The sequence below is a fragment of the Amphiura filiformis genome, chromosome 6, assembly GCF_039555335.1.
Source record: "Amphiura filiformis chromosome 6, Afil_fr2py, whole genome shotgun sequence".
Lineage (NCBI taxonomy): Eukaryota > Metazoa > Echinodermata > Ophiuroidea > Amphilepidida > Amphiuridae > Amphiura > Amphiura filiformis.
The window spans coordinates 37,634,496-37,647,462 of record NC_092633.1 but is presented as its reverse complement, the minus strand read 5'-3'; the positions used below and the strand labels follow the sequence as shown (position 1 = coordinate 37,647,462).

General features: G+C 37.9%; 1 protein-coding gene across 1 annotated transcript in view; it reads right to left on the bottom strand.

The window, feature by feature from the left end:
- The window catches only part of LOC140154511 (uncharacterized), a 56,929-nt gene that overhangs the window by 843 nt on the left and 43,119 nt on the right, over nucleotides 1–12,967 (bottom strand). The window contains exons 17-23 of the mRNA XM_072177079.1: nucleotides 12,752–12,895; nucleotides 11,817–11,970; nucleotides 11,178–11,293; nucleotides 10,671–10,754; nucleotides 10,001–10,124; nucleotides 1,743–1,946; nucleotides 545–640 (exon numbers count right to left, since the gene is read on the bottom strand). Of these exons, the coding sequence (XP_072033180.1) occupies nucleotides 545–640; nucleotides 1,743–1,946; nucleotides 10,001–10,124; nucleotides 10,671–10,754; nucleotides 11,178–11,293; nucleotides 11,817–11,970; nucleotides 12,752–12,895 (922 nt within the window). The remainder of the gene's footprint in view (nucleotides 1–544; nucleotides 641–1,742; nucleotides 1,947–10,000; nucleotides 10,125–10,670; nucleotides 10,755–11,177; nucleotides 11,294–11,816; nucleotides 11,971–12,751; nucleotides 12,896–12,967) is intronic.

The window sequence follows — 12,967 nt, the reverse complement described above, 5'->3', positions numbered from 1 at the left end:
ACTATGTAAAGTCCCAACTTTATTTAGATCAGGATGTTATTGAATGGAATAGCAAAGTTTGACTCGGAAAGTCCCTTTCATGTTGCTTTGGGTCATCCACCAAACCTACTTTATCAACTTGTGTCACTTGATAGTAGAAGTACAATACAAAAGAGTCAAACATTTTATTTTTCCTTTCATTTTTTAAATTTAAATTTGGGCAAATCCCCCTAGATCCACCATTTACTGCAACTAACTGGTGGTGGTGTACATGTTATCAGCCCCAAATCAATCTCAAATGAATGAGCTTAAATTGTGACTTTTGTTTATTGTTAACAGCATCTTGGATGTTGGGCTATTCCAGTTGAAATCCATCAACCCCCTATGGAAAATATTACCTTAATCTCCTACACAGGGAGTGTAGCTTTCAAATGGGAGTCACCCATTCAGGTACATGTACATGTAGACCCATTTTGAAATTCACACTCCCTGTGTGAAAAATTAAGATAATTTTTTTCAGAGAGGGCGGATGGATTTTAATTGGAACAGCCCATTGTTAACTTACTGATATTAGACGGTTGCTGTAGGACGGCTAACAGCATCTTCATCACTTCACTCACAGACTGCTTGTTCTTTTTCAGACCAAGAACACCAACATTGGCTGTATGGAAAGAAGCACAATTAATGTACAATCCGTTTCAAAACTGATTTTTTTTTTCATATCTGATGCCATCAAGCAAAATCAGTCGAAACTCTGAAATTTTGACTTTGAGATATATCCAAACAAAGGAAATAATTCCTTTTGTTTCCTATTGTTTTGGAAACTCTTTAATCGTTCATATCTTTGGAACTGGTTATTTAATTTCAATGGGGTTTCTGCAAAATGCAGGTTTGTAAATGCTTTTTACTATCCTATAAGAAACTGAAAATTTAATATATCTAAGTTCCGACTGATTTTGCTTGATCGCATCACATATTTGTAATGTTTACACATGTCCCAACTTACATCTAAATGAAATCTGCCAAATTTGTTGTGTTTGTAGTTCAGTAGAGCAATTATACTTTTAGAATTCCTTGTTAAACGGCCAAAATAGCCAATGGGGTTTCTTTCACTTCACCATGTTATTTAAGCTTAAAATGGACAGAAAGCCTTCCCGGCAGTTATTATTAATATTGTTTCAGCATTTTGGGTAAAGAACACATAAAACTAAAATTTGATGGAAATCGTACATTATGGCTTTAACATTAACACATATTTTCACAGCTAATAAAGATTATTTGCAATGTGGAGAGAACCATGACCCATTCTTTAGTGGCATGATATTTATGTGATATTTATTCCATTTAAAATCCACACTACCCCTGTGGATGATTTTGGAAATATATTCCACAGGGGGAATATGAATTTCAAATGAAATAAACACATGAGACAGCTCTGTTTAAATTACAAACATCCTCAGAGAAAGATTCAACTTGAATTTTCCTCAGAGGGAGGGTGAGTTGTAAATGGAGCTGTTAATGTGTTCATTCGATTTGAAATTCACACTCCCCTGTGGAAGACATTTCCAAAATCTTCCACAGGAAGAGTGTGGATTTTTAATGGAATATCCCAATCATCCTGCATCTGAATATTTTAAATTCTAACTTTACAGTAATTATTCAAATTACCGAAATAGCCCCCCCCCTAAAAAACTTAAATAAAGTTTGATTAATTACGTTGTTCTGGTCCAACAAAACAACAGCCATTGAGGCTACGGTCTTACCTATGATTTTCATAACCAAGCACGCTGATCCGTTCTTGATGCCATTTTCAGAGCGCAAACCTACAGTCCATTTCTTGAGCACTGGCCATAGATGTTCCCTGATCAGTACGTCATTAGTCCATTCCCACCCCATGACCACAGCTAACAGTTCCATGGCTTTACTTAACTCAAATGCCATCTGACTGAGTGTTGGATTGGGATCATCTGAAATGTAGACAATTCACACAGCAAATTAGTACACATGGTAGGGATATCCATGTAAGTATGCAAGATCTACAGGTTAGCAGGCCTCGAAATAAGGAGGCAAGGACCCTCAAAAATTAGTGAGGGCCCGCAAAAGATACATCCGGCAGCCCAAAAGGCCTGCAAAAAATTTACCATTTTCCTCACTTTTTTATGGGGTTCATAGGTTAAAAAAAACCAATGGCCCAAATTTGGGCCCACACAAATTTGTGAGGGCCCTCAAACATTTAAGATCAAGGGCCCAAATGGCCCTCAGAAATTCTGGATTATTTCAAGGCCTGCCTGCAGGTTAGGTATTTGTCCAAAAAGATGAACACAAACATACTCACACATTTCAGACAATTAACAACCAACATCACCCACAAAGCAGTACAGGGTAAATAGGTAGATCCAGTACAATATATGATACAAGTTGTTAACATGGTTAAGATATTTTATGTTTAATGTTGTATATATACATACATAAGTCTTATTAGTAAATGTAACCAGACTCTTTGGATAAACAGTAGAGTCTTACATTTACCAGAGAACTCATAACCACAGACCTGCCAACCTATCAATGTCAGAAAGAGGGACAATGAGACCAAAACCATGTACATGTACACAAACCAGGTACCGACAATTTCAATGATTTGAGGCGTGCAATACTTTCAGAATTCAGAGGTTTTGCAGGTCTGTATTTATTATAATAGACTAAAGAGAATGCTATAGCAAAATTTTAAAGTGAAATTTGCATCATTTTCTGCTGTTCTTACATTTAAATTTGCCATCATTGAAATTTTCAGAAAGCAGGACTGTCCCTCATCTTCACTTTGATAAACCCCAAATGTGGGACAGTCCCTCAAAATGAGGCACAGTTGGCAGGTCTGTAACCAATACAGAGAGAACAGAGATGACCCCAGCTATGAAAAATTCGCATACAGGAGACATGTAAACAACACCTACTCAGCCTCGCCCAAAAAGTTTTGGTCTTTCATCAAAGCTTGAAAGTTGATATTGTGGGTATTCCTACCTTGCATAAAAGAAGGGAAGCTTGAGTCTTATAACAAACAAAAGACATACTGAATTAACAATTTAGATCAGTGTTTACCCTAGAGAAACTGCACCTTCCTTGCATGCCTGCTTTGAACAACCCCATTATACCCAATAATGAAATATCAGTTGAGGGTGTTAGGAAATTATTGCAGGAGCTAGACCCTAGTAAAGCTTCAGTCCCCACCAGAATCCTAAAAATTGCTGCTGAGGAAATAGCCCGACCTTGTTCATTATTTTTCAAAAACCATTCGATTCTGGAGAAGTTCCATAATCATGGCACTGGGCTAATATTACACCCTTGTTTAAAAAAAGGGATTGCACTTGTGCCTAAAATTATAGGCGCATTACTCATACATGTAGTTGTTCCAAACTACTGGAGCACATTGTTCATTCTAGTATCATGGCCAAGTTTGATATGTACTACATTCTGACAGACAAACAACATAGTTTAAGAAGCAAACATTCTTGTGAGAGTCAACTGATTCTCACTGTCCATGATTAAGCTAAATCTCTTGATAAAAAATCTCAAATTGATGGCCATTATCGGATGATTATGGCCATAATGGATTTCACAAAAGCTTTTGACAGTGTTCCCCACAACAGGCTCTTATTTAAACTCAAAAGATAATGGAATTCACAACCATAGATAGATTAGAGACTTTCTCACACACCATGTCCTAAGGATCGTAGTTGGTGGCAAACATTTGACCTGGACTGACGTTGTTTCAGGCATCTCTCAAGGCATGGTGCTGGGTCCGTTGCTATTCCTCACATCATTAATCATCTTCCTGACAACTTACATTCGTCTGTACGTCTGTTCGCAGACGATTGTGTTTATGAATGAAATCAAAAATGACATAGGTTCTGAGGAGCTTTAAGAGGACTTTTAAACACTCTGCTTAAATGGAAAAAATTGGCAGTTATGCTTCAACCCATCCAAATGTTATGTAATGAGTCTAACTCATTCTAGATCTCCAAAACACTGTGAATACCAACTGAGTAACTCCGTTCTGACAGACGACCACCCATACCCGGGTGTTCATATCACCAACAAGCTCACTTGGAACAATCATATTCATCAAATAACCTCAAAAACAAACCAGTCTCTTGATTTCATCAAATGAAACCTTATTGCTGATTGGTTCAAGAGTAACAATCTTACTTTAAATGCTAAGAAAACCAAGTTTATGGTCTTTGGTACTCGTCATATATTAGAAAAGTTCAAAAATGTTCACATATATTATAATAATGATAACATTGAGCGTGTCAAGAATTTAAGTACCTTGGTGTCACATTTGACCCTATCTTGTCTTGGTCAAATCATATTAATAAAATGTCTTCTTGTATTTCCAAACGTTGTGGTATTATCAGACGTATTAAATATTTTGTTCCAAAAGATACTCTCATCATGCTTGCTAATGCACTTGTCATGCCAAACTTCGATTATTGTAGCTCTGTTTGGTCAAATTGTTGTGCTGATCTTTCAAACACTCTTCAAATTCTGCATAACAGATTAGCTCGCATTATCCTATCTGCTGATATTAGAACACCTGTTAATGATATGATGAGTATCTTCCAATGGAACAAACTAAATGATAGATGGTCTAACCAAATGTTGGTTCTAATATTCAAATGCCTTAAAGGTATGGCTCCAAGTTACATATCATCTCAATTTAATTTCATGTATAGCATGCATTCTAAAGGCACAAGGAGTCAAACCAAATTTAATCTCCACGAAGTGTCATGGAATATTAATGCAGGGAAAAGGACTTTTAATTCATGTGCTGCTAAAATTTGGAACAGTCTTTCTGCTGATATTAAATGCAATTATGAATCCATGAGCCTCTCTCAATTTAAGCATAGGATTCATTCTTCATAATTTTGTTTATTCCATCTGCATCATAATCTATTTGTGTGCTCATATGTAATTTTAAGTTGTATCGTAAAATAATTTATATATTATTTACATGTATGTACAGTATTTATATGTAATTTTAAATTTGTTTTAACTTAAGAATGTTGTACTTTTTGATGCAGGGCCTCCTTGGAAATCAGTGTTTTAGCATTGAAGGGCTACCCTGCCTAAAGAAAGAATAAATAATAATACTCCTGTCCAAAGATCACCAAGGAAGCAGCCTACAAATCTCTTTTCAGATCCCTGGTTGAGTATTCATCTGCAGCCTGAGATCCCTACACCAAAGACATGTCAAATCAGATAGAAATTATCCAAAAAAAGAGCTGCACACTTGTCTGCAATGATTATTCATCTCGCTCACCTGGTTCAGTCACCAATAAAATCAACTCGCTTGAGTGGGACACATTGTCCAACAGACGAAAGACTCACAGATTGGCTATTCTTCAGCAAGCTCGTTTAGGTCACTTATCCCTGCCAAGCGGAAAACTCCTGCAGCTCGTCCAACCTCAATCACAACATCTACAATCTAACACATATAATTATTCTACCATCCCTACAAGTAAAGACTCCATGAAATATTAATTTTCCCACATACTGTTTCTGATTGGAACCAACTACCAGAACACAAAACTACCATTGAAACAATACCCAATTCAAGCAAGCTGTAAGCCACCACATACGTCAGGACTAGGAATGTATCCTTGCGCACACACTTCCTGACCTTCTCAATCCATCAGGATTGTTGGCCAGTACCCCAACAAGAACAAGAACCCATCTTGCTTGCTAATTAGTATGCCTATACTGGGACAATGCACAGGCACAGTGGAGCAAACAGGTTAATGGCTGAGAAAAATGTCTTTTGAATTTAGAGAAAGCTAATAATGCCCTCTATTTCTAATGCTTTCTATTACGAGATCATGAATGAATTGACAAAAAAAACAGTGTGTGCATTTTACAATGTGGTCACTAAATATGAAAAATTATAATCTATAACTGATTCAAATTGCTATTGTATAGTAAGTTTATTGAGTTTGCTTGCTACATGTTTGTACTGTTTTTTAGTAAATATGTTTTGGCTTTTGTTTTTTGGTAGTATTTTTGTAAGGTAGTATTTTTCTCAGTTTTGTATAGGGGGTCAACATTTTGCAGCCTTATTGCCTTTTGTTGTACCGCCTCCATCTTATTGTATTTTGTATGTTTTTTAATGATTTAACTATGAACAATGTAGTGATTGGGTCACATATTTATAGATGCAACAATCTATTAAACATGTTGCGGTTTCATGCTCGAGTCATGCGATCAGTGTACTTGGTCACATACAGTCAAGCTAACATCCAACAAGTGCCCGGCAGAAGAGCGTTTAACATTATCTTGCTGGATGCCGTCAACTCCAGAACCACTGTGAGATTTGCCCATTGGATATGTGCCATGGAGAACCATGAACATGGGGGTGTCCATTTTCATAATGCCTTTCAGTTAGATCGCCAGCAAAGATGGCTTGCCATACGCAATCACATAGATGATATCCACAAAATTAAAGTGAATGCCACAGATGAACACTTCAATTATTACAGCCCATGGCGCTATGCTGTAAAGGAACATCAACAGCCTCCTTTTTCAGACGGTCATCCAGACCTGTTCATTGCACCACTGTGTACAATGGCCGCGAACGTTGTCTAAAACACGGCGAACAGAGCGTCTAAGGAATTTGTCTCCAGCATTATTATAAGTAAAGGAATCAAAAAGTTATTTAGAGCTACTTGCTCTATCCAAATTTCAAAAAGACGTTGGCAAATATGACCTGATGGAATTCATCATGAATAAAGGTAGATTTCATGATACAAGATAACATTCTTCTGAATTTTCAAAACATTATAATTCTTAAAACCAATGGAAAGAATCTTCTGTTGCAGGGCGGAAAGCGGTAGAGGAGATCATACATACATCATGGCATATAGAGCGGGCACCACAGAGACTGGAAAGAGCTAAAATGGAGCTCTCAGACACCGGAAGAGCTGTGTGTTTGCGAGGGATGTGGCTCAAATTATATGGCTACAAATGTTCTGATGGAAAACAACATAGAGCGCAATACCTTTGCGTAAGCCGTGCAAATGATGCTGCTTAATGCGCGCGTGGCAAGTATCGCAACATTCTCTTGACAGGTCCAGCAAATTGCATGAAAACCTTGTTATCATCTACAAAACTATAATGGGAAGAATCTTCTATATTTCAGTGCAAAACGCGGTGAGGAAATTATACACACATCATGAGATATAGAGCAGGCACCACAGAGGCTGGAAAGAGCTAAAACAGAGCTCCTAACACTTTTGCCTCAGGCACCGGAAGAGCGTGTGTAGGCGAGGGGGCGTAGAGCTCAAATAATATGGCTACAGATGTTCTGATGGAAAACAATATAGAGCGCAATACCTTTGCAAGCTATGTAAACGATGCTGCTTAATGGGTGTGGCAAGTATCGCAACATTCTCTTGACAGGTCCAGCAAATTGCGAGAAAGCCTTCTTGTTATCACCATTAAGCAAGATTTTCCAATGCTTCCAAAACTCTGCAGAAACATTGTTTCCATGGCTTGGTGCAGACTGCAGAGGATGCGTATTATTGTCCTTAATGATTTTAGGTGGGCGCAAAAGGTTAGTATTTGGAAATTATAGATCTAGAAATTCATACACATTTTGCGACTGGCAGGGGTTCTATCCCTCGTAACATCCTGGTCACCAACTTTGAAACTAACAATGGAAAAAGCCCACGACAGGAAAGAAACCAAGTATGCCCATTTTATCCACAATCTCAATGATAAAGGTTACAAATGTCAGCTGTTTTGTATTGAATTAAGCAGTCATGGCCTCGAAACTCATGAAAACGAAAGTCTGAAATCCATCTTACAGACTAGCACGGAGAAAGTCAAACCTGTGAAGAAGGAGGTCAGTCAGCTAGCCCTCCTTTCAAGCTATACCATCTGGAATGCGTGGCACAATGGTATTTGGGAGAATTGCTCCTACATAATATGCTGAGCTCCTTTGAAGGATTTCTCTTTCTTCTGCTTCATCCATGCCCTTCCCAGGATTTCAGGTTATCTATTTGTTCTTTGTTTTTTAATTGTGTTTTAATTGTACTGTGCTGTTGTTTGACGTAAACCCTGCATTGGTTTGGGTCTTCTCTGTGTTTTTATGAATAAAGAGTGATTTAATGTAACTTAATTTGAGTAAATTACCAAAAACAGTGAATATTATTATCTTAATGGGAATGTTGAATATATGGACAAGTGTGTTATAGTTGTAAGACCAAACAGAAAATCATGTTACAGAACCAAAAGCGAAATTTGGCGAGGCAGAACGGCATTTCGCAAACTTTATTTTCTTGGTTGTTCTTCACTTTCACACTAAACTTAACTGTTTACCTTACAAGCAAATGTTGATATTTTTCATTATAACTATACGGTTCATTATATTCTTCATTTTGACAGACGGATCGCATGGAAGGACCTGCTGTTGTTTCTGGAAGGCGAACCTGTTCATCTTCCAGCACCAAAAAGTCACTTCACTACAGATATCCTGTTGGACAAAGATACACCAATTATTGGAACATCCAAGCCAAGCAATAGCTCTTATCCGGGGAGGACAGACAGATAGCCAGAGATGTACAGAGGGAGGGTGACACCCTGTGCAAAGGGTTTTCCAGGATTTATCCTCGATTGAATCATAATTGAATGTAAATGATAATTGGTGGATGTTAAAATCATTGTGTGGATAGGTTTGACTCAATCACTTTCGTGAACTTGTTGTGCTCCACTGGCTCCCCATACAGCATCGCATCATTTTCAAAGTCCTCCTTTTAGTCTACAAAGCTGTCTCCTTGTTACATCTCTGATTTGCTTCAGCCACAACCGGTTCGTAGACAACTGCGGTCATCAACATCATCTCCTCAGTTTCTTGAACTCAGAACCCATAGTGTGTCATTCGCAGATAGATCTTTTTCATGCTTTGGACCAAAAGAGTGGAACAAACTTCCCATCCATATTAGGAATGCTCAGACTGTTGGCATTTTTTTCAAAAAGCTGCTAAAATGCCATCTGTTCCAACAAGCCTATCAGACTTGAATTCTTGTGTCTGCCTTTCAGCGCCTTTGAACAATTGACTTTTTGTATATTGGCGCTTTATAAATTTTTGTTGTTGTTGTTGTTGTTGTTTGTGCCTGGTTTAGGCTGTAACTGGCCTACTTGAAGCGATCTGATTGTTTGTAAACTTGACTTAGAAAGTCTCCTGACCCCAATTGCAAGTTTGAGAATGACTCAGGTTATGACCCGTTGCCCACAGTAGATCCTTGTAAGTTAACTGTTAAAGAGGAAGCCCCACCATAGCAGTTCTTCTGGGGTGAACCAAACCAGGCTGATTATCAAATTAATCAGTGACAAAGTTATCTCTAAATTTGACAGGAGCTAATTGATAAAATAACATTAAAACATCAATTAGCACCTGTCAAATTCAGAGATAACCTTGTCACTGATTAATTTGATAACCAAGCAGCTTTGCTTCACCCTAGAAGAACTGCTCTGGCGGGGCTTCCTCTTTAAGGGTTAATATCAAATGAGTGGGTAAAAGATTCTGTGAAGTTATTCCCCTACACCAGTCTCATATAACAGTTTTGATGAAAGCTTACAGGTCTTACAGATTTTACTTAGCAACACTTTGTGAAATTAACCCCAGGTATACTGAATGAACCGGCGTGGTGGCCTAGTGGTTAGATCGTCCGCCTCACGATCGGGAGGTCGCGGATTCGAATCCCGGCCGGGCCATACCAAAGGCTTTAAAAATGATACCTACTGCCTTCTTGCCAGGCGTTCGACATTGAAAGAATGGAGTAGGGAAAGTTAAACACATGGCTACCAGTGGACTAAACCCCTGCTGTAGCTTTTCTGCTTGCAGACATGTGGCCTAGGGTTATGAAACTGAGATATGCGCCGCCCAATGGGCCGAAAGGCTTGGGAAAGATTTAACTTTAACTTTTTTGGGAAAGATTTAACTTCAACTTTTTTATATTGAATGACTTACTTTCATTGATTAGCTGGGTATAGATGGCATCTTGTACCATAGCAACCAACTGGTGGGTGATGTTAGTGATGGTATCAGCTTGGTGTTCCTTCCAGCCACACATAGCTATCAAAGCTTTCTGAGTCTGAAATCAAAATGAAGGAGTAGCTATATCATAGATGATTTGTCTATTTTATTTATTTATCAATCGGATATCACATCCGCAGTGTCTCTCGTTTTCTAATAGAGTTTTCATGTTTAACAATGTTTTATCACAACTAGTTCAAAATTTTCCATAATGATACCACAAAATACCACGATGAAAACCACTGCATATGCATGAATCCCAGGGTCTCAAGATTATATGCTCAAGGAATCGCTGGGGGGGCTGGGGCTATGGTTCAATCCTGGGGTGCCAAGTGACTTCTTCCTTCAATTTCTCTCCTTTTTCGTTTCTTCTTTAACTTCTGATAGCAAAAAGCAGGGTTGGGTGCAAGGGTCAATCGGACTGACATCAGATATCGCACAATTGTGCAAAATTAATATTATCATGGTAGTGTGAGTATACAATAACATTTTTGGCAAAGTTCAATGTCAGTCTCTTGAAGGCAGGCTATTGGACTGAAAAAGTCAAGCATGTGCAACTTTTCAGTCATGTCTTCCAATCTGAGAGCTGTTTGTGCTTTCTTACCATTTCTTCTTCAGGCATTATGGACAGTCTCTGCATCACAACAGCCTCTATCACAGACCCAACAGGGGATGCTTGAATACTCTCCTGTCAAGTAAAACAACAACGTTGTTATTTATTGAAGCTACATTCACCTTGTTGTGGTTTTAACTTTTAAACTTGCTATAAAAACATTTACTAATTTGTGAAGTCCAAAAGGTCACATGAGTAGATGTTTCATGTATCAAATGTGCCCACATTTTGTCCAAAGTTTTAACATATAATTCTTTTAACATAATACCTGTAACTTACACCTCTGTTTAGCTGCTCAAATTTTTCTCGGAACAAGTGGCAGTGATCAAATCATTTCAATCTCTGAAACTCATTGTGAAATGCATTTAACCCTTTTGGTTGCCACATAATATTCTACAGCTTGGTAAAGGGTGACCAGGGCCCAATCAAATTCAGTGCTTACAAAGTGAACTATACACAAACTGAACAAGATATAATAGAGTATGTACACGCATATACCTGCTTATATAAGACTGTTGGCCAAGATGATGCGACAGCCACCAGGAGACGTTCTAAACAGGCATATTCATTACGTAGTAGGTCATACACAAACACACGCGCACACTGAAGATTGTCTGGAGAAAAAATTAAATGAGATACATTATAAGTTCTTGGGTGAGATCAATTCAAATGATTGGTATTTAGTATCACGATAGAAAGCAAGAAGTTGAATCTTACACTACAGATTCTAAACATGTACTTAGCTTTGTGCTTCTCTTGTATTATTATATTGATCATGAATGAGTTCATGTTTACACACCATAGCACACTTACTTTGCTTGTGGGCTAACAAACAATTAATTTTTTTGGTCTAAAGCATCTTGTTGCTACATATAAATTAACTTACAAAATGTTGCACTACACACCCGCTACCTCAACAATGAGCTACTCATTCAACAACACATATCAACTGCTCAGTGCCAGAAGTGGGTAAGTGCAATAGCTGCCATGTGTAACTGATATATGTAGATGAGTACAATATACTGTGTGTTAATTATCAAATGTTCACAGGGCAGCTATTGCACTTACCCACTTCTGGTACTGAGCAGTCGTTATATGAGCTTAGATTACTTAATGAAAGCCCAGTATTTATCTTACCTGTCTCAAAACACAGAATTGTGTAGAGTCGACAAAGTGTGCTATTTATAGCAAACTTTTTCTGTGGTGTAATCTTAATCTTATAACCAGACATCAAGGTTGGCATATCTATGACTTGACGCAAGTATGCCAGCAGGAAATCAATTAGTGTCGTCTGAGAAAAAAGCAACAACAAAATATTGGTAAGCAGACTACCATCGCACAACAACATTTTTCAAGATCTTGAGAACCCTCGTAGAGGTAGCATTTTCAAAAGTTACATGTACATTTTACACAAATCTGTAATTCCTTTTATACTTAAGTAGAGAAATTAGCTATGATGTTTTTGAATGGGGCTACAAGTTTGTCAATACTGTTTTCTTCATTTTTTCCTCCCAAATAAAAAAAAAAAAAAACACCTAATGACAATTTGAATGACTTTTTCTTTACTCTTAATGCAAATTCTAATTTTGTTTCACTTATGCTGGGATCACTGAATGGGCCTTTAAGCATCAAAATATGATATCTACATTTGTCCATACTCGGGATGTTCTACTCAAGTGAGTATTACTCGCATACAGAATATTGAAAATAAATTTACCTGCAAGAATGGCCCAGCCACCTGTCAACCATTTCCTGCATAGCGCATCCATTGGGCTATTCCATTTAGAATCCACCCTACCCCCTGTGGAGGATTCTGAAAATATCTTCCACAGAAGGAATATGAATTTGAAATGGAATTAACAGATTAGCAGCTCCATTTGAAACTCACTCTCCCTCATGGGAAGATTCAGGTTGAGTCTATGTCAGAGGGTGTATGAAATTCAAATGGAGCTGCTAATGTACTCATTCCATTTGAAATTCATACTCCCCCTGTGGAAGATATTTCCTAAATCTTCCACAGGGGTAGTGTAGATTTTAAATGGAATAGCCCAGGTTACAGCTAGTATACTTACACAGTTATTCTTCTTTGTCCAGTCTACAACTGCTGTGATGATTTTATCTTCTATAGGTGTAAGTACAGGTTCTTTGGAGGTATTCCCAGCCACACATCGGGCAAACACTACCGGCAGCAGGTCTATGGCATTGAACTGGAAATTCTGACATACAATAAGAAATGCAAATGTCAACAAAAGTGGGGAATACTGTAGGTATGCCTAGTTGCCCATGGG